Source organism: Lytechinus pictus, chromosome 11 (assembly GCF_037042905.1).
Source record: "Lytechinus pictus isolate F3 Inbred chromosome 11, Lp3.0, whole genome shotgun sequence".
Lineage (NCBI taxonomy): Eukaryota > Metazoa > Echinodermata > Echinoidea > Temnopleuroida > Toxopneustidae > Lytechinus > Lytechinus pictus.
The window spans coordinates 21,228,086-21,247,042 of record NC_087255.1 but is presented as its reverse complement, the minus strand read 5'-3'; the positions used below and the strand labels follow the sequence as shown (position 1 = coordinate 21,247,042).

The 18,957-nt window shown below is 35.2% G+C and overlaps 1 protein-coding gene across 1 annotated transcript in view; it reads left to right on the top strand.

Annotated features, from left to right (window-relative positions):
* LOC129270982 (DNA repair and recombination protein RAD54-like) overlaps window positions 1-15,729 on the top strand; it is a 32,733-nt gene extending 17,004 nt beyond the window's left edge. The window contains exons 9-22 of the mRNA XM_064106999.1: window positions 324-376; window positions 1,135-1,228; window positions 3,083-3,207; window positions 4,218-4,368; window positions 5,521-5,627; window positions 7,331-7,370; window positions 7,909-7,941; window positions 10,079-10,234; window positions 11,352-11,462; window positions 11,818-11,941; window positions 12,682-12,760; window positions 13,336-13,515; window positions 13,968-14,131; window positions 15,171-15,729. Of these exons, the coding sequence (XP_063963069.1) occupies window positions 324-376; window positions 1,135-1,228; window positions 3,083-3,207; window positions 4,218-4,368; window positions 5,521-5,627; window positions 7,331-7,370; window positions 7,909-7,941; window positions 10,079-10,234; window positions 11,352-11,462; window positions 11,818-11,941; window positions 12,682-12,760; window positions 13,336-13,515; window positions 13,968-14,131; window positions 15,171-15,372 (1,619 nt within the window). The 3' untranslated portion in view covers window positions 15,373-15,729. The remainder of the gene's footprint in view (window positions 1-323; window positions 377-1,134; window positions 1,229-3,082; window positions 3,208-4,217; window positions 4,369-5,520; window positions 5,628-7,330; window positions 7,371-7,908; window positions 7,942-10,078; window positions 10,235-11,351; window positions 11,463-11,817; window positions 11,942-12,681; window positions 12,761-13,335; window positions 13,516-13,967; window positions 14,132-15,170) is intronic.
* Window positions 15,730-18,957: the final 3,228 nt, after the last annotated feature.

Below are 18,957 nucleotides of genomic sequence, written 5' to 3'. Positions count from 1 at the left end.
CAAGAAAGAGTGCGTGTTAACTTTAAAAATGTAATTAAAAAAAGTCACATTGATCTTCTCTTTGTTAAATGCAGAATTTTAAAGTCACTCTCCCGACTCTCCACTGTTCTGTCTATGCAAATACGGGAGTATTAGAACGGAAAAGACGCTGAGTAGGATTCCTACTGAAAAATTAAGTCAAATAGATTTCTATGGTCCCATATGATATGAATTAGGCAAAGAATGATCACTGGAAATATAATACATAATATTCTAATGAGAGTTTTCTTCAGTTCATCTTCACTTTGTAATATTCCACATCTGTTATTTTTTTCATATTTCAGGTAAACCTGAAATAAACAAGGCAATAGTTGTAGCACCTTCTAGTCTGGTTAAGGTAAGTTAAGTAAACATTCTTTGAAATATACATTTGTTGAATTCTCTACTTTATTCATATTAAAATCAAGCCATGATAGGTCAAGTTTGTTTGAAGTCCTTATTCCCCCTTTCTCCAAAAGGTCATTGCATAGTCTTTACACTTTATTCTGTGTAGTATTCAAGGATCATCTAGTTATTTTTTTTATCGAGCTAGCCTTGTAATGAAATAAATAACTTATTATGTGTTTATTAGAAAATACGTGATTTCAGTGTCATACTCTGAAAACCTTGTCAGGAGGGACAATTTTCTGACAATAAATGGGTCAAATGTCACTGCCATGTATGGAAGCAACTAAAAAAAAATAATGACAAGCAAAAAATTAAACGGTCATCAAAATTCTACACCTGCCCCCTCCTCAGGCATGTGGGCGTGTCATGGTCTAGTGGTTCCGACTCTCGCCTTTCAAACAGAGGGTCGTGGGTTTGAATCCTAGCCATGGCGTGTTTTCCTTCAGTAAGAAATTTATCCACACTGTGCTGCACTCGACCCAGGTGAGGTAAATGGATACCGGCAAGATGTAATTCCTCAAAAAGCTGTGCGCACCAGAATCAATAGACTAGCTTAGCCGGGATAATATAGGAGCGCCTTGAGCACCTAGCAATGTGGATACGTGCGCTTTACAAATCCTTTATTATATTATTATCATTCAAGTGAAAAATTTACTTGTAGTAGTAAGATAAACATCTTATTTGATTTTATATTTTTTTCCTATTTAGAATTGGTACAATGAGATACGTAAATGGCTTGGAGCTAAGGTGAATGCTTTAGCTGTTGACTCTGGTACCAAGAATGAGATTGATAAGAATTTAGGTAAGTTATACCAGCATACATTAGAGTTTATTCTCTGGCATTAGATATAATGTAATAAGGGATATCAAATTTATAAAATGGATTATATTTCACCAAGGCTTTTGGTTGAGGCAATGTGTCATACACCAGATAAATGCTATATCATTTGTGACCAGCCACCCAAAACCAACAATAAGTCACCAGGGAAGGTACTCTATAAATAGCTCAAAATAGTAAGTTGGTCTTTAAAAAGCCAAAATTTAGAATTAGCTTATCTGAAAGAGTATCTCTCCTTCTTTTTCTTCTTCATACTGTCAAAATTTCAAGTTGAATGTTGATTAGGAAACGAGATACAATAGTTGTCTGACACATGTTTTTGCGGACTACTTGGTAGTTTCATTGAGATTCCATAGTGTGCACGTCGCTTAGTTTCTCTGCATTCAGTCAAGTACTTGAGTGGGTTATTGTTGCACAGTTATATTGAATTATATATTATTTTAAAGCTTACAATTTAATTTTTAGTTCATACTAAAGAAAAATCTCAATATTGATTTTGGGCGACTTATTGTTGGTTTTGGGATGGCTTGTCGCATTACGGTTTGGCAGTTCTGACTCTCGCTTTTAAAACAGAAACGGGGTTGTGGGTTTGAATCCCAGCCATGGCGCAGTTTCCATTGCTTCTATTCCCACACGATCTAATCTACTCCATCCACAACAATTTCGTCTACTGACCGTTTGTTATAATTACCGTTTTGTCTTATATTCACTTTTTGGTCTAACACCGCTTAGACCAAGGCCTGAATTCACAAAGGTGGTTTTGAAAACCATTGGTTGAACCCATGGTTTATGCAGATTTTCTGTATAATTTACGCTTAATTTACAGCGTATCTAAAAAAAAGAACATTACGCCAAATTAACGCCTGCTGTCGTGGTTATCCATGCTATTTTATTCACGAGTCCACTGATTTGAATAAATGAGTCCATTGTTCAAAACAGAGGATTCATTTATAATGAAATAGCGTACTCAGCCATGGCAACGAGCATCAACTTGGTGTACTGTGACAGAAGCGCGCATTAGTATTGGTCATGTTTTATTATACGTGGTAAATTATACATGAAATCTGTGTAAACCATGAGTTCAACCGATGGTTTTCAAAATCACCTATGTGAATTTGGCCCTTACTGTTTAACTGGGCATTATACTAGATGAGATTTAGACTAATAGGCCCGTATTCTGAACTCAGGTTTAAAATAAACCCTGGTTTAAAGTTGTAGTTTAACTATCGAGAGCCGATCAGGGCACAAATCTCTATCAGTACACGTTCAATTTATTAACTCTTATGACACTAAAATCATTTAGAACTTTCTTATAATGATACCTGAAATATTTTCTTTATTATGAATGCAAAGGGAATCAAAATAGTAAATATAAGAAATGTACAATATAAGCAGAATTTTTGAGTTTTTGGCTCCCCATAATTTGAGACCAGACTTAGACCATGGTTTACGTTAAACCTGACTTCAGAATACGGACCATAGAGTGTTGCAAGAAACTTGCGATCAATTCCAAGTTTATTTTTGGTCCCAAAATCACTCAAATGTCTTGCAGTTAATTGCAAATTAGTGATTGATTGCTGATCTGCTCCTTGAAACAAGAAGTTTAATCTGATTTGCTATAACTAACGTTGATCTATCAGTTGTAAAATTGCAACAGAATATTTGAAATTGATTGCAAATATTTTCTTGCAACACCCCCTTTTAAAGTGTACTGTAAACCAAATTATACCAAAATTGATAGTCAATCTGAAACTAGGTCAACTGCTTGTTGATAAAGTGAATCATAAACCTGAAAATGTCCCCCTTTTGTTCTTGAAGGTGCCTTCATGCAGCAGCAGGGTCGACGGAACCCCACACCCATCCTGATAATCTCCTATGAGACGTTCAGATTACATGCTGAGGTCCTTCATAAGGGCGAGGTCGGACTGGTCATATGTGATGAGGTGGGTGAATTCGTTTTAGATGTTCTTGTACGTCTTCATGCTAGTATAAAAATTAAGATTTTTAATTGTATGTCTGTTCAGTGGACATGAAATTTCCCATAAAAATTGTTATGATTATCTTTGTATGAGCCTTTAAAAACATACTTGTGTCAGATTATTTTGTTTAGGATAGGTATGTTACAATGTTTTGTTAATTTTTCATTTAATATTATGTTTTTATTCTAAGTATACTTGTATAATTCTTAATTAGAGATTCTGTTGAATATTATGTGCTATATAAGCATCTATGATTATTATTATTATCATTATTATTATTATTGTTATGAGTCCATAATGAATCACCCACATCTCATGAGAGGCAGGTTCGACCTGTAATTTGTCAAGTTGTAAGACAATTCTGAGTAGGTCATTGTGAATGAAATGCTTAAGTTATCCCAGGACTGTTTTAAAACAATCCTCATCAGTTGTGAAAGAGCCCCTATCTGGTTCAATATAAAATACAATTTAGAATGGACAAAAGCATAAAAAAACATAAACCTATGAATATTGAAAATTAATTTTCCCCCTTCTGGTTTTGATGTACCTCTATCTATTTCATATCAAAATTTAGGATGTAAATATCTGACATCAGTCTCATTAACAAATAAGTATAAACCTTTAAAGCCATTTTTTTAAATTCCCATTGGAAATATTTTTGTTATTACTTTCATTTTATTGGCCTGCTTTAATTTGACAAAGAATAGAATATAGATGGAGCAAAGCAGATAGAAGGGACCAAGTATTGCACATCAAAGGGAACTTTGGACTTGAAATGGCTTCACTAATACTTGCTCAATAATAGAACTCATTTTCTCAAAGGCTGATACTATATAATGTTCAATAAAATCATCCCTGATGAAGGTCTACGATTTGGAGACTATGGAGATTATTGGAGATTATGTGTCTTCATGGCATTATTATATAAAGCCTTCATTTACTCTACCATGTTGTTTGATTGACAAATTTTCCAGGGTCATCGTCTGAAGAACTGTGAAAACCAGACCTACCAAGCACTGAATGGCCTTCCAGGAAAGAGACGGGTCCTGCTGTCAGGAACACCTATCCAGAACGATCTTTTAGAGTACTTCAGCCTTGTTCACTATGTCAATCAGGGTATTCTAGGTGAGCTTTTGTGATCATATTCTGGAATTATTCTAGAATAATGGAGCATTGTGGCCCAGTTGATTAGACTCCGGACTTTGAAAAAGAGGGTCGTGGGTTTGAATACCAGCCATGGCGCAATTTCTTTCAGCAAGAAATTGATCCACATTGTGCTGCACTTAAACTAAGTGAGGTAACTGGGTACATGTACCTGACAGGATTAGTTCCTTGAATGCACCAAGTGCCTTTAGCAGCTGGAGCTAACGCGGCAGTAACTAGGCAACTAGATATTCAATGCCTCATAAATGCGATATATTGTTTTTATTAGTAGAATTCTTCAGTTGTGTTCACTAAGGGTTTGTTTCAGGAAACAAACTGCAATCAACATAAAATTATACTTCCTGTTGTAAGAAGCAGATTCCTAATCAATAATGATAATGTAGGGGCGTCATGGTCTAGTGGTTATGACTCGTCTTTCAATCTGAGGGTCGTGGGTTCGATTCCCAGCCATGGCGTGTTTTCCTTACCCACATTGTGCTGCGCTCAACCAGGTGAGGTGAATGGGTACCCGGTAGGAAGAAATTCCTTGAATGGTTCAGTGCCTATATGCAGACCTGCCAACCAGTACGTTTTAGCCGTATTTAGTACGTTTTTGCAACCAAAATACGGCAGTACGTTTTTTCTTTGAAAAATATGTTGTTTTTTTACAAAATCGTAATTTGAGAAAAATCATCTCTATTTCATAAAATGTACACAAATATGGTTATTAGATCAATGCAATTTCAGGTAACTTGTTTTTTTTTTCAATCATTTTGTAAAAACCAGGGTGAGATATACACAAGTTTCAATGGGTTTTTTTATCATCTGCAATGCAGTGTGCATTTTAGCTTGCATGCAGCTTGAGCGCCGTGATGGGCGAGTGCGCCAAGCATTTTATTATGAAATACACTTGTTTGGAGAAAAATACAAAATATTTATATCACACGGTAAAAATACTGATTTTTTTGTCAAAATACTGATTTTGGGGGATAAGAATACTGAAAATGCGGCAGCTCTGTATATGGTAGCACAGCTAAAGCTGGGGTAATAATGGCAGCGCTTTGTATACTCAGGCAAAAAGTGCTTTATAAATCCAGCTATTATTATTATTATTATCCTGATTCTTCATGATAGGTACTGCGCAGGAGTTTAAGAAGAACTTTGAGACCCCCATCTTGCGAGGGAGGGATTCCTGTTGCTCAGATAGGGAGAAACAGAGGGGACAGGAGAAACTGCAGCAGGTGAGATGGCTCTACATTCCGGAAGGTTGTTCCAATAAAGTGCAGAAAAGAATTTTGTGCAGTGGAAGTTTACCAAAGCTTGGTTCCGGGAACTTGTATGTAATCTTTCGAGGAATATCACCTATTGCTTTTAATTCCGAAGCGATATTGTGTCCACATCTCAGCTTCCTCTTTTGTAAAATGGATCCACTACGCCACAGTGTCAGATCCAGGCGGGTGCAAGGGACACCCCCCCCCCCCCCTCCTACAGTATAATTTGAGAATTGCCCATTGAATAATGACATTCATATTAAATCTAAGAAAATTGTCTTCTGTGTCCCCTGATGATGATGATCCACAGCATTTATACTGCGCCAAATTTCTGTTTTAAACGTGTATAGGCTCAGGCTCATCCAATTAAGCTAATTATTACACATCTGATGTATTTTCAGATTTGCTATTTGCACCCCCACTATTTCAAAATCCTTGATCTTACCATGGACCTATTACGAATGGACATTCAACGAATCCCCTCCTTTGACACAAAGACCGTCGCCGCTAATCCTTTTATAAACAGAGCGCTGGCAGCTGACACCCATCAAGCCAGTCGTAAAACACGCTCTCACTGATGGACAGCGGAAATCAATTGTACGCTGCTCCTACCCATTGCGATGTTGTTCGTTCACTTTATCACAAGCAACGCACATCAGCGAACGTTAGCGCTATGAAAATGATAGCAGAAACAAGAAAACAGGCGTGCATAAACATATTTTTTACGTACATCGCTACATCTGATGGACAGACGACAATCGCACATTATAGACAACCTAAAATAATGAACTGAAAAACCGGATATGAATTGCGCATTGCATTCTAGGTAATGTAGGGACTTTCCCTATTGGCAATCGGGGCTACAACATGACCGTCTTTGGTCGAAAGAGGGCCAGTGATTAATCGGTGACGATCATCGGCCGAAAGGAGCTTGTGTAAACAATCGCCCCGGGCGGTCGTCGTAAAAACCGCGTAAAGAGAAAGTTAAGGGTTAGACAGCAATTTTGACAGCTGGAAACAGGTGGTGGTCATAAAATGCTCTCGTTGAATGTCCATTCGTAATAGGTCCATGACCTTACACAGCTACACCATGTCAAAATTAAAACTATCACTTCAGATGTAGTATTTTGGCAGACATGTTTTTGCTCTCAACTGAACACTACTTTTTTTTTAGATTTAAGGTCATGTCGCACCATCAGTGATATACCTTATGAGTCTTGCCATATTTTCAAACTGTGTTTTGATTAATTGTGTGCTATATGTCAATTTCACTTTTGAAAAATTTAGATGCTAAATTTCTATGGGAGCATCAATGTTACTGTACTGTTTAAGAATGTATTTTGTCATGGGTATACATTAATCCAGTTTGTACAGAGTTGGAAGGGCTTTTTATATCTATGTCAGATCGGTAAAAGTTTTGTAACTAAATTTACTCTTTCATCTTACTAGTTGCAAAATTTTACCAGACAGTTATAATTTCTTTGTACTTTGTTGCTTGTGTTTCTGTGATCTACTTTGTGAGTAGATAGGAGAGATGAGGTCTCTTTATTCAAACTTTATTATTTTTTTGTTTCATGTAATTTTTTTTGTGAAAGCCCTATTAAACTATTAAAAGATTTTTTACAATTCCTTTTGATTACATTTGTTTCTGCTTATCTCCAATCTTTTTATAGCTTGCCATTTTAGTGAACAAGTGCATTATTAGAAGAACAGGTAGGTATACGATTCATATTCAAAATTCTTTGAAGATTTTTTTTTTTGGTGGAGTAGTACGTATTTTCTTTTGGACAGAAGAACTGTATCCTTTTTATTATGAATAACCAATAGGCCCATTTTATGAAGCAGTTTGTAAGTTACATGTGAATTGTGAGCTGCTCGTTTATAAACAGTCATATTAGCTTTTCAGGTCTCCTTATGTGTGTACAAATATGGCATTTGAATTCTGACAAATAATGTAGTAGTTAGTATTATTGTTATAGCTGTGCTTATTATCTAAACCATTCGCTCTTTGTAAACTGTTTGTATCCATTTTAAACTTCAAAGTTTTGCAATCAGTCAAAAATGAGAATGACCAATCAACATAGTTTTAATTAATTATTGTGTAATATAGCAACTATCACCTGATCAAAACTGTGCTGTTGCTTACTTAATAAACAAGTTGTCTATTGCAAATCCCTGAGCTACTGATTAACATAGGATGTGTTGTGTTTTGTTTTTAGAAATCATAATTTTTCATTTTCTTTTCTTTCAGCTTCTCTGCTAACTAAATATCTTCCTGTGAAAGGTAAACACCTTAATTCAATGTATTAAACACTACACAATGCCATTGCTCGATGATATTGAACACTTTTTATTATAGAATTCAATAAAGGAATATAAGATTATATAATAAACTTTGCTACAAAGCCATGACATTTAAGATTTTTTTTCAGCTTGGCTTGCAGTAATTTACAGTGAAGGGACCTTTTGTGTATTGCCTTTTTTTTGTTGTTGCAATAAGCAATTTACTTCCTCATCTGTTTGAAAAAAAATGGTTATGATTATTCATTTTGATTTTGTATTTTATTGTTAATAGTGCTGAAACCTATTTAGGATGATTCTTGTTCTTGGGAAAGGGAATCTATCTTGAATGACCCACTGATCAAATTTGAAAAAATATCATTAAGTACCTGTAAACTTTTTTGCCACATCACCAAAAACTTGTTGTGTCACAGGGAAATCACTTATAACCCCCTGCAAATAATAACAAACAATAGAAAGTCTCACTGGGGATCATTGACACTGAAGTGATAATGATAACCAGCATTTAGCAAGCTCTCCATAGTTAACTACATCACATACAGTATCATGATAACAAAACAATATGCATCAAAATACCTAATTACAATACGAACATAAACTCACACAGGAGTCTCAATAGAAGAACCTGGGGGATCACAAAGAAATCAACAAAGTGATCACTGTAAATGCGGGAAATTCAAATTACAGATCATTCATGATGATTATCTCATATTGCTTTAAAGGGGAAGTTTATAATTGTAAAAAAAAAAATGTTTATTGTAAGAATAGCAGAAAAACCAATAAAAATAATGTCGAAGGTTTGAGAAAACTCCATCAAAGAACTAAAAAGTTATAAGAATTTTAATTATTTGATTTGTGACATCATATTCGAGCAGCATTTCTACATGGCGAATGGTAAATAATTAATGAAATGTCATTTTTCTCAGAAAATTGAAAATGGTTTTCACTGTACATTTATGTATATCAATAGACAAATCATTTCATACCCAATCATGAAAAGAAAACCAAAATATGTCATCAGGAACCATTAAAAAAATGAAATTCATGCATTATATATTACATAACATATGGGGCAGCTGCTCGTTTATGACGTCACAAATCCAAAACTTAAAATTCTAATAACTTTCTTAATCTTTAGCAGACTTTCCTCAAACTTTCACCAATATTTTTGAATTATTTTTCCTGCTATTTTTGCAACAAACTTTTCTTCTGGGTGAACTTCCCCTTTAAAGATAAATGAATGTAGTTGCAGTATTTCATTAGAATGTCTTAAAACCAAGGTTAGTTATCACTACATCATGGTGGATCTTGATCTGGGTTCCATAACACAAAGGTTAGCGATTAATAGTATGCTTGAATTTTACGATTGATTGTGCATTGTAGTCAATGGAATCAATCGTAGAAAAATGTTCTACGATCATTGCTATTCTTTGTGTTACTGGCCCCTGGTACAGTTACATAAACTTGTCTTTGTGTGATCATGAAATATAAGCTGAAAAAATCAATGACACTGTAGATCATTAATGCAGATGAGGACATGTGGGGCAGTGTATTGTATTTGCTTGGAAAAGACCCGTCATCTGAATTGAGTGCCATGCTTATTTTTTGCTAATTTCTCAGCAATACTACAAGTTTTCTAGAATTCTTTGGCATATATTCATATATCAGTCTTCCCAGCCCATCAGGGAAATCAGGGAAAATTATCTTACTTTTTTACCAGTCAGGGAAAAATCGAGGAATTCGATAAAAAAATACCTCAAATCAGGGGAAAATGCCTCAAATGAGGGAAAAATCAGGGAATTTAGATCGGCCCAAAAGTCGAAAGCAGACTCTGCCATATTTTGTTGAATATCAAAACAACATCCATTGAATGACTGGTTATGGTGGTACCAATTAGTTTTACATTCTTGTTTTTATACTAAAAATACATGTGATTCACTGCAACAACTTAGAAAACATGCGAAACTGGGAATGGGTTTTATATCAGGGAATTTTGTTTTCTTGAAAAGCTGGGAACCCTGTATATACGGACACTTGGGTGGCCATTTTATTGTGTTCTGTACGAACTTATTTTGAAATTGTTACCACAACTGGCAATTTTATTTTTGATATTTCTACAGTGGAGCAAGTGGTGTGTTGTAGACTGACTTCAATGCAATCCAGTATCTACCAACAGTATGTGAAAATCAAGATGAAAGAATGTAAGATGAAATCACAAGGCAAGTCATCTGTCTCTACGCTCTCAGCCATCACACACCTCAAGAAGCTTTGCAATCGTAAGTAAAAAAAAACCTTTTAGAATAGATAATGATGGTTATGATAAATATTTACATAATATTAACTGCCCTTGATGGCAGTGGCGTTCAGATGGGGGGGGGGGGGGGCTTGGGGGAACTTGTCCCCCCCCCCCAAAAAAAAAGTTTTCACAACGAAGAATAAAAAATAGAGAAAAGGAAAGAGAAAAGAGTGAAATACATTATTTTCTGAATATTATGTCAAAATCTATCACAGAATTTGGAGTTTTGTAATAAAAATTTTGAAATTTTTTCTCGCTTGCTACGCTCGCAACTTTTTATAAATTATGCCTGATTCGTCATATGGCTCACTACGCCACTGTATGATTGGTATATTGAATATATTGCACTGAGCTGCATGTATTCCATGTGTCTAGGAGGAGTCTAATATTTTTGCAACTGAAAGCATGTATTGAAAGAAAATAATTATTTGATTATTGCTTCAATATGTTATGTATCAGGAGCAATTGAAAATGAATTGATATGATATTTAAGGGTTTAACAATGCAATATTAAAACTGTATGTTTTTGTTCTGTTGATTACTTTTTTTTTTAAATATGTCTCTATGCCCCCACCCACAAAATGGTATTAAAACTTTTGAGGATATATGGAATTGATTAATTGAATTAATGTAGTCTAATTTATTATATTTATATTTGATTGAATTGATTTAAATTATTTGATTTGAGTTGAAATCATATTTATTGAGTTGAATATAAATGATTTTAACTGCAACTAATCAAAATTCTTCCAGATTTGATTGATTTGAATAAAATCCATTAGATCATATCAATTCAAATGAAATTAATAATAATATAATAATACTAGCTGGACTTATATAGCGCTCTTTGCCGGAGGATACAAATCACAACTGTTATTACCCTGGCTTTAGCTCTAGCAACATGTACCACTTTATCAGCTTACCTCACCTCAGTCGAGTACACGGTGTGGATCAATTTCTTGCTGAATGAAATTACGTCATGGCTGGGATTTTAACCCACGACCCTCTGTTCCAAAGTCCAGAGACTAATCCTCTGGGCCACAACATAAATCAAATGAATGAAATATTATTATGGAATCTCTTGTCCTTTTCTTCAGATCCTGCTCTGGTATATGATAAATGTGTTTCATCTAAGGATGGCTTTCACGATATGCTTCAGCATTTCCCGCCTGGCTACAACAACAAACAACTCCGACCAGAGCTTTCAGGTAAGATTGATTTCTTCACCATGATCTCAAGAACTTTATTGATATTATTCTTTTGGGAAATGAAAATGATACATAATGATTAAAAAAATACATTTGGCAATGTATATACTTGTATATAATTATATTAAATTAACCACTGGGATGCCTGGAGCAAATGTATTTGTCTTTTAACTGTGGCAATAAGCCTTCTGTTCCATTTGATTTATAATAGACTCTGATTAATTTATTGAGTAGGTGTTTGGGGTTAGTTGAGCTCTAATAGAAATGGCTTCCTTATAAAAAGACCTTTAAACAAAAGTTTGGGAAAGTATCTGATCTCTACTTCTAAACATGATTTCTCGATTAAAATTTCCAGGAAAGATGCAGGTCCTTGACTACATCCTTGCCATCACCAAGACTACCTCATCAGACAAGGTTGTCCTGGTGTCCAACTACACTCAAACATTAGATGTCTTTGAGCAACTCTGTAGGTTAAGAGGGTAAGTTGAAATACATCATTGACATCACCTAGGTTACCTCATCAGACAAGGTTTTCCTGGTGTCCAACTTCACCCTTTGAGCAACTATCTAGCTTAAGAGGGTAAGTTGAAATACATCCTTGACATCACCAGGACTACCTCATCAGACAAGGTTGTCTACACTCAAACATTAGATGTCTTTGAGCAGCTCTGTAGGTTAAAATGGTAAGTTGAAATACAGGGGAGGGGTGCATAATTTAATTTTTACTAAATCTGTTTATTTTATATGTATAGTAGTAATGCCAATTTATGCATGAAATTGGAATTGGATTGTAAATCTATGAATAAAGCATTTGAACTTTTTTTTTGTTTAGAGACTCTTCATGAGATTCTTGTCAAATGCATATAAAGAAGAATCTGTGGTATCAAAATGTTTCCATATGTATTTCATGTTTTTTGTTTCGTATTTTTCTTTCCTTTCAACTTTTTTTAGGGGTATTGTTTTTTATGGAAATAGGTGGCATTAATTCTTTTCTCATCAAACATAACATGAAATTAAGTAATGTTAATTGATAATATCCAAAGTTGAACATGCTGCTCGGACTAGGGTTAAATGTGATTCATATGTATAAACTCATCAAAGATTATCAAAATGAATTCATCACATATTAATCAAAGTTAATTTATTGCAGTTTTAAAAGAATATGGTGTCACGATGCTAACTGTCACGCTATTTTCATATTTTATTGCATTCATTTCAGATATCTATTTGTCAGACTAGATGGGTCCATGTCCATCAAAAAGAGAGCTAAGGTTGTGGACAACTTTAATAATCCAAATGTAAGTAAGAAATATCTATGTACTTGGTAATTTATGAGTAAATCTATTGGTAATTCCTTCCACAGACCAAAAGAGGGTGGTATTGGTTAAAACCTTCGAGGGTGAAAATGAATTCCTCCATATCATTCAATAAGCACTCAGTGATTTTGTCTTTCTTAATCAAATGAGAGATTTTTAATTGAGATTGATTCCTTGCAATGATGAAGATAGATAATTATTGAGATGATAAAGGCCTGTCATTATTGTTTTTATTTCATGTCACTCTGAAATTTAAAAAGAATTAATAAATAGAAATTGAGTCTATATGGTACCTGATGAATGGTCATTTCAGGTTATATCACACTTTTGTGACCAATAAATTCATGACCATGGGGTGAGGTTTTTTTTGGGGGGGTCATAATTTGATTTAATTGTAAACTGTACTATGGAAATGGCCATTACAATCACATTATTTTCTACTACTTTCCTGTCTTTTCCATCTCTCTCCCTCTCTCATTTCCCTTTTATTTCTCCATCTTTCCTTTTTCTTTATATCCCCTTTCTCTCTGTCTGTCTCTCTCTCTCTCTCACCATAGAGCCCTGAGTTTATCTTCATGTTGAGTAGCAAGGCCGGTGGGTGTGGTCTCAACCTGATAGGAGCCAGTCGTCTGGTCATGTTTGATCCAGACTGGAATCCGGCCAATGACGACCAAGCTATGGCCAGGGTGTGGCGTGATGGGCAGAAGAAACAGTGCTACATCTACAGACTCCTAGCGGTCAGTGGATTGATAAAATTGTGATGAAAACATAGAACATAGACCTGGGTCTTGTTGCCTAAAAGTTAATATTATGGTAACTTTGCCATCCAATGGTAACTACAATGGAATCCTTGATTCTGATTGGCTGTTGAGCATCGTTACCATGGTAGTTACCACTGGATGGCAAAGTTACCATAATAATAACTTTTTATGCAACCAGCCACTGGGGACTGTTTCATGAAAGTTGTCAGCTCTAACAAATTTACCTTCTCTGACAGTCACTATATTAACAGTCAGATGCCAGTGTTTCTCAGGCAATCAAAACCATATATCATGTTTGTTACATGTATGTAATGGAAAAAAATTCTTATTCTTGAATGGTATGAATGCAGAAGAAAATAAATCAAATCAAATTACTCCAATTACTCCAGTCTGTCCAATCACTGCTCTTAAATGTTTCCAACTTTCAGACGGGAACGATTGAAGAGAAGATCTTCCAGCGTCAGGCTCACAAGAAGGCCCTCTCTAGTTGCGTAGTGGACAATGAGGAGGATGTCGAGAGGCATTTCTCTGTTGATGAGCTCAAGGATCTATTTAAACTCAATGAGGGTACACTCAGTGACACCCATGACAAGTAAGAACTCTCTGACATTCTTGAGGAAGTGGAAGAAGCACAGAATGACTTTAGATTTGAGGGGAAGGGGGTGGGATTTATCATTTTGCATGATATTACTAGGGTAATTCCATTCCATTTCTCCATTGATGAACTCCAGGATCTGTTTAAACTCGATGAGGGTACACTCAGTGACACCCAGAACTCTGACATTTTTGAGTAAGCGAAAGAGGAATAACTTTAGACTTGAGGGGATTTGGAAAGTTGGCTGGGATTTATTATTTTGCATGACATTACAGGGTAATTTCATTCGCCATAGATAATCTCAAGAATCTCTTCAAACTCAATAAGGGTAAAATCGGTGACACCCATGACAAGTATTCTTGAGGAAGCAGAAGAGGCGATGAATGACTTAAGGGGATGGGGAAGGTGAGGTTGGGATTCCGTGTAATGTGTGGCTGTGTTTACAACGTGGATATGAAGAACCAATGGTATTTTCAAGCATTCTTTATTACATTAACTGGTGTTAAAATATGCAAATCTAGATATGAAAACTGGAAAGTATATTTTTGTCCAAAGATAATTGAAAGTATGGGAAATCAATAATTCTCCTTGGGGGAAACCCCCAAATTTCAATGATATTATTATGCGGATAGTTGGATAAGGAAATCCGGCAAATTTGTATGAATTTGCCAGTCCATCCAGGTGAGTTAAATTTATTTTCACATGCTGCTAGGAAATTGAGTCCTTTAATACAGTTCAGTCTACATATAAGTCAATCTTCTATATGCCACATAATTGGCCTATATGGAAGCAATCTTCAGACCAGAATATGTACAAGTAAAGCATTCATTATATATGTCTTTTAAGTCAGATTTTGCCTAATTATACAGATTTCTGTGGTTTGAAGAGATTTGAAGTAGGCAGACTCACTTGTAATACCTGTCATGTAATTTCAGGTGTAATAAATGTCTTGATAATGATAATATACATTGTATTGTTGATGCTGTAATCAATATCTGGCTATTTGAAGTGATTTGTTTATCTCATTGAATCACAGGTTTAAGTGCAATCGTTGTGTGAACAACATCCAAGTTCGGCCTCCTCCCGATGACTCTGATTGCAATAGTGACCTGTCCCAGTGGAACCACTGCGCGGATAAACGTGGCGTAGAGGACCAAGTCCTGAAAGGGATCTGGGCCACCAAGAATGTCTCCTTTGTCTTCACCCACAAATCACATGAACAGATTAGAACAGTCTGAGCACTCACTATGTGTTCAAGGAAACATTGTATGTATGGAGAATATTTATGAGGACCAGATAATGAAGAACGCTTGTACAACCAAGAATATGTCGTCCATCTTCCATCAGAAGTCATACAAACAGATCAGAACAGCCTGAGAACAGAACTTTTTGTTTTGATTAACAAAACATATGGACTATGTTTATAAGGATCAAATAATGAAGAACACCAGATCATCCCAGAATGTGTCTTTCATTTTCCACCACAAGTCACGCAAACACATCAGAACATTTTATGCAGCATTATAGCAGTGTAAAATATTGTAAAGTAGATGAACGGAGTGGACCACTGTGGCACTTGGCATAGAGGACCAAGTCCTGAGTAGAGTCTGGGCCATCAAGAATGTGTACTTTGTCCTAACTCACAAATCATGTGAACAGATGAGAACAGTCTGAGGACTTATTTGTGTTTATGGAAATGTTATGGAGTACCATATTTCTGAGGATCAATTTAATGAAGAACACCGGATCAGCCAAGAAAGTGTCTTCAATCTTCATACAAAAGTTACACAAATAGATAAGAATGGCCCTAGAAATCCTTATTGTGATTTATAAAGTATTGTATTAATGCTTTCTTATAAGATCCAGATAATGAAAGACAGCAAATCCATCCAAGAATGTGTCTTCCATTTTCTCGCACAAGGCACATAAGCATATTAGAACTGTCTGTAAGCACAGTTTTATGCAGTATTATAGCATGGTCTAGAGAACAAAGTGAATCAGGTGCTTTAGTCAGTCTAGGCCACCATACTTTCTGTTTTTCATCACAAATTGCATGAAAAGATTAGAGCAATCTGAAAACTGTTCACAAGCAATGTTCAGGTCTAGCCTAAGAAAAGTTAGATTGAAAGGAGGCATTTTTAGAGTGGATGAAGTAGAAGACCAAGTCCTGAATGGAGTCTGGACCACCAAGAATAAGTGATATGTAAAATTTTGTTGAATGTGAGGAGTACTAAGTAATGATCAGATTGTGAAACAAAGAAATTACAGTCACATGATGATAGTATTGTGGGGTTGGTGCTCTTTTTCTGGAAAATGTTGGTATGAATAAAACATTTAAAAAAAAAAAAATTGTGCTATTAAATACGTGTTAATTTGGAAAGTCCAAGAATTTAAAATTTGAAGGGTTGGGAATAAGGGCCCAAAGTGACTAGTTAGAATGCTATGTTTTGTTGTATTTTTTGGTGGTAACATCGAGTCTCAATGGTAATCAAAACTCTTGCAATAATTTAGATTAGGCCCTGATTCATAAATTTTGTAATCAATGGAAGGTTTAAAGCTATTTGTATACTCTACAAAATCCTTTCATTTGATTGATCAAGAACATCTTTGTAATAGATACCTGGTATTTTCCATTTTAAGTATGCTTTATGAAACAGCAACCAGATACACAAAAAAAATGAAATCTGTTGTTTCTCATCTTTTCATCTTTAATGATGCGTATAAGAATGATCTCACCTTGATATGCAACTTGTAGATTAGATACTTTGTAAAAGATTATATTTTCATACATGTGAAACTGGATATGTAAAAAAAAAAGAACAAGTGTGATTTGTTTATGCTTCTCAGTCAGTAGTTAGGCCCTCAAAAAGTAGCTTTTTTATCCAAGTGATATTTACGACTAGAAAGGTTTTGCATATTTAATGAGCTGGGTGTGGACCAAAACACCTCTTTTAATTCGGTCATTGCTGCTCCAAAGATTTATCAAATAAAAAAGAAGAATCATTCTTAAAGGCCATGTGTCTTAATTTTTAAAAAGAATTTGTTATATAGGTGAAACTTTTGGTATGAAACATGCTACAAAATAATTATTTTCATCCAACAAAAGTTTTTGTTATTACACTTTATTTCTGTTTAAGCCCAAATGATTTATGATAAAGCTAAAGATCTGAGCTTTAATATGATATAGGTTGTATAAGGAGAGTGTTGTACATGGGCTAAGATCCACCTTTTCATAGGTCAGGTACATTTAGCAGCATGAAAACAAGGATACTGCACTCTGATTGGTCAAAGAGACCACACACCCACCCAATTTCCATGGTATTCATGCTGGGGCCTTTCCAAGGTCACACTCACCATGTGGTAATCTCTTCAAATTACCAGTGCCTGTTGTTTTGAAACATTATCCAGCCATCGGAATCCTGAATTTCATGCTACTCAGAAATGTCAGAAATCTTGTCTTGTATCTTGGTGGGGAAAGCTGGATCTTTACCCATTTCCAATGTGCCACACACATGTATCAAGAGTGACATTGTAAGAAAGAACAAAGATGAGATTTATGATGATATGAATAGTATTTGGACTCAAAATAAAAAGTTTTGCACAATTTGCAACAACAAAAAAACAGGAAGAAAATTCTGTTTTGAGACATTTTTTAGGCCTAAAATTCACTTACTGTATTTATCAAAATATTTCATTCAAAATGACTTATCAATGTAACAAAGTAACATTTACTCTTTCCTGTGGTTCAAAGATATTCAATCTTAGTTGAGGATGAAGTGGTAAAATTCTTTGAGGAAGAAAATCTCACAATTCATGAGATTTTGCAGGGAGGTGAATTCAGCCACGAGAGGATTTGGATAAATCTTGCTTATTTGCTCATTAGCATAGGGACTACAGTCTGACTGTTCTGTAAGATTTAAATGTAACTGTTTTACTGTCCAAATAGGTAGCAGCTCACTGCTTGGAGGACAGAACATTTCATTTAATTGTGAGAGGAAAAAAAAATGGCTGCCATAAAACGGTAACCAATTGAGTAGTCTCCCCTTTGCCTTAGGCATTACTGGTCATAGTGCAGTGGTTGTATTTCTTGTCTTTCATTCAGAGGTTTGTGGGTTAGAATCCTATTCTAAGCCTTAATTTTCTTCACCAAGAAATTCATCCATGTGCTGCACTCAACCCAGGTGAAGTAAATCGGTACCCATTGTGATTTCTTCCTTAAATGCTTAAGTGCAAATATGGCAGCTTCGATATAGAGTAATTATGTTATACATAGTAGATTGCTGTTAAGGCCTACATTGGTCAAAAGATTGTGGAGCATTGTGGCCCAGTGGATTAGTATCCAGACTTTGAAACAGAGGGTCGGGGGTTCAAATCCCAGCCATGGCATATTTTCCTTCAGCAAGAAATTTATCCACATTGTGCTTCACTCAACCCAGGTGAGGTGAACGGGTACCTGACGGGAATTTATTCCTTGAAATGCGGAGCGCTGGAAGCTAGCTGCTTGAGCTACAGCCGGGATAATAATATCCAAGTCCTTTGGAAGCGCATACAGACATTATTCATAATGTGTTATGTGCTATACAAGAACTTACTATTATAGAGCACTTAATAAATTAACAATATCTCTATCATCTAACAGTGAAAATTAATGAAGTGATCTTGTTCGAAATTCAAGGTACCAAGTCTTAGATTATTTCAACAGCAAAGTATTTTCTCAGAAAGTTAAATCATGATTCACTTCTATCATATAAGTGTTAAAAATCATATGCACTGATGATATGGAATATGTAATGACTGAATTTATACCAAATATTGTTAAGTTT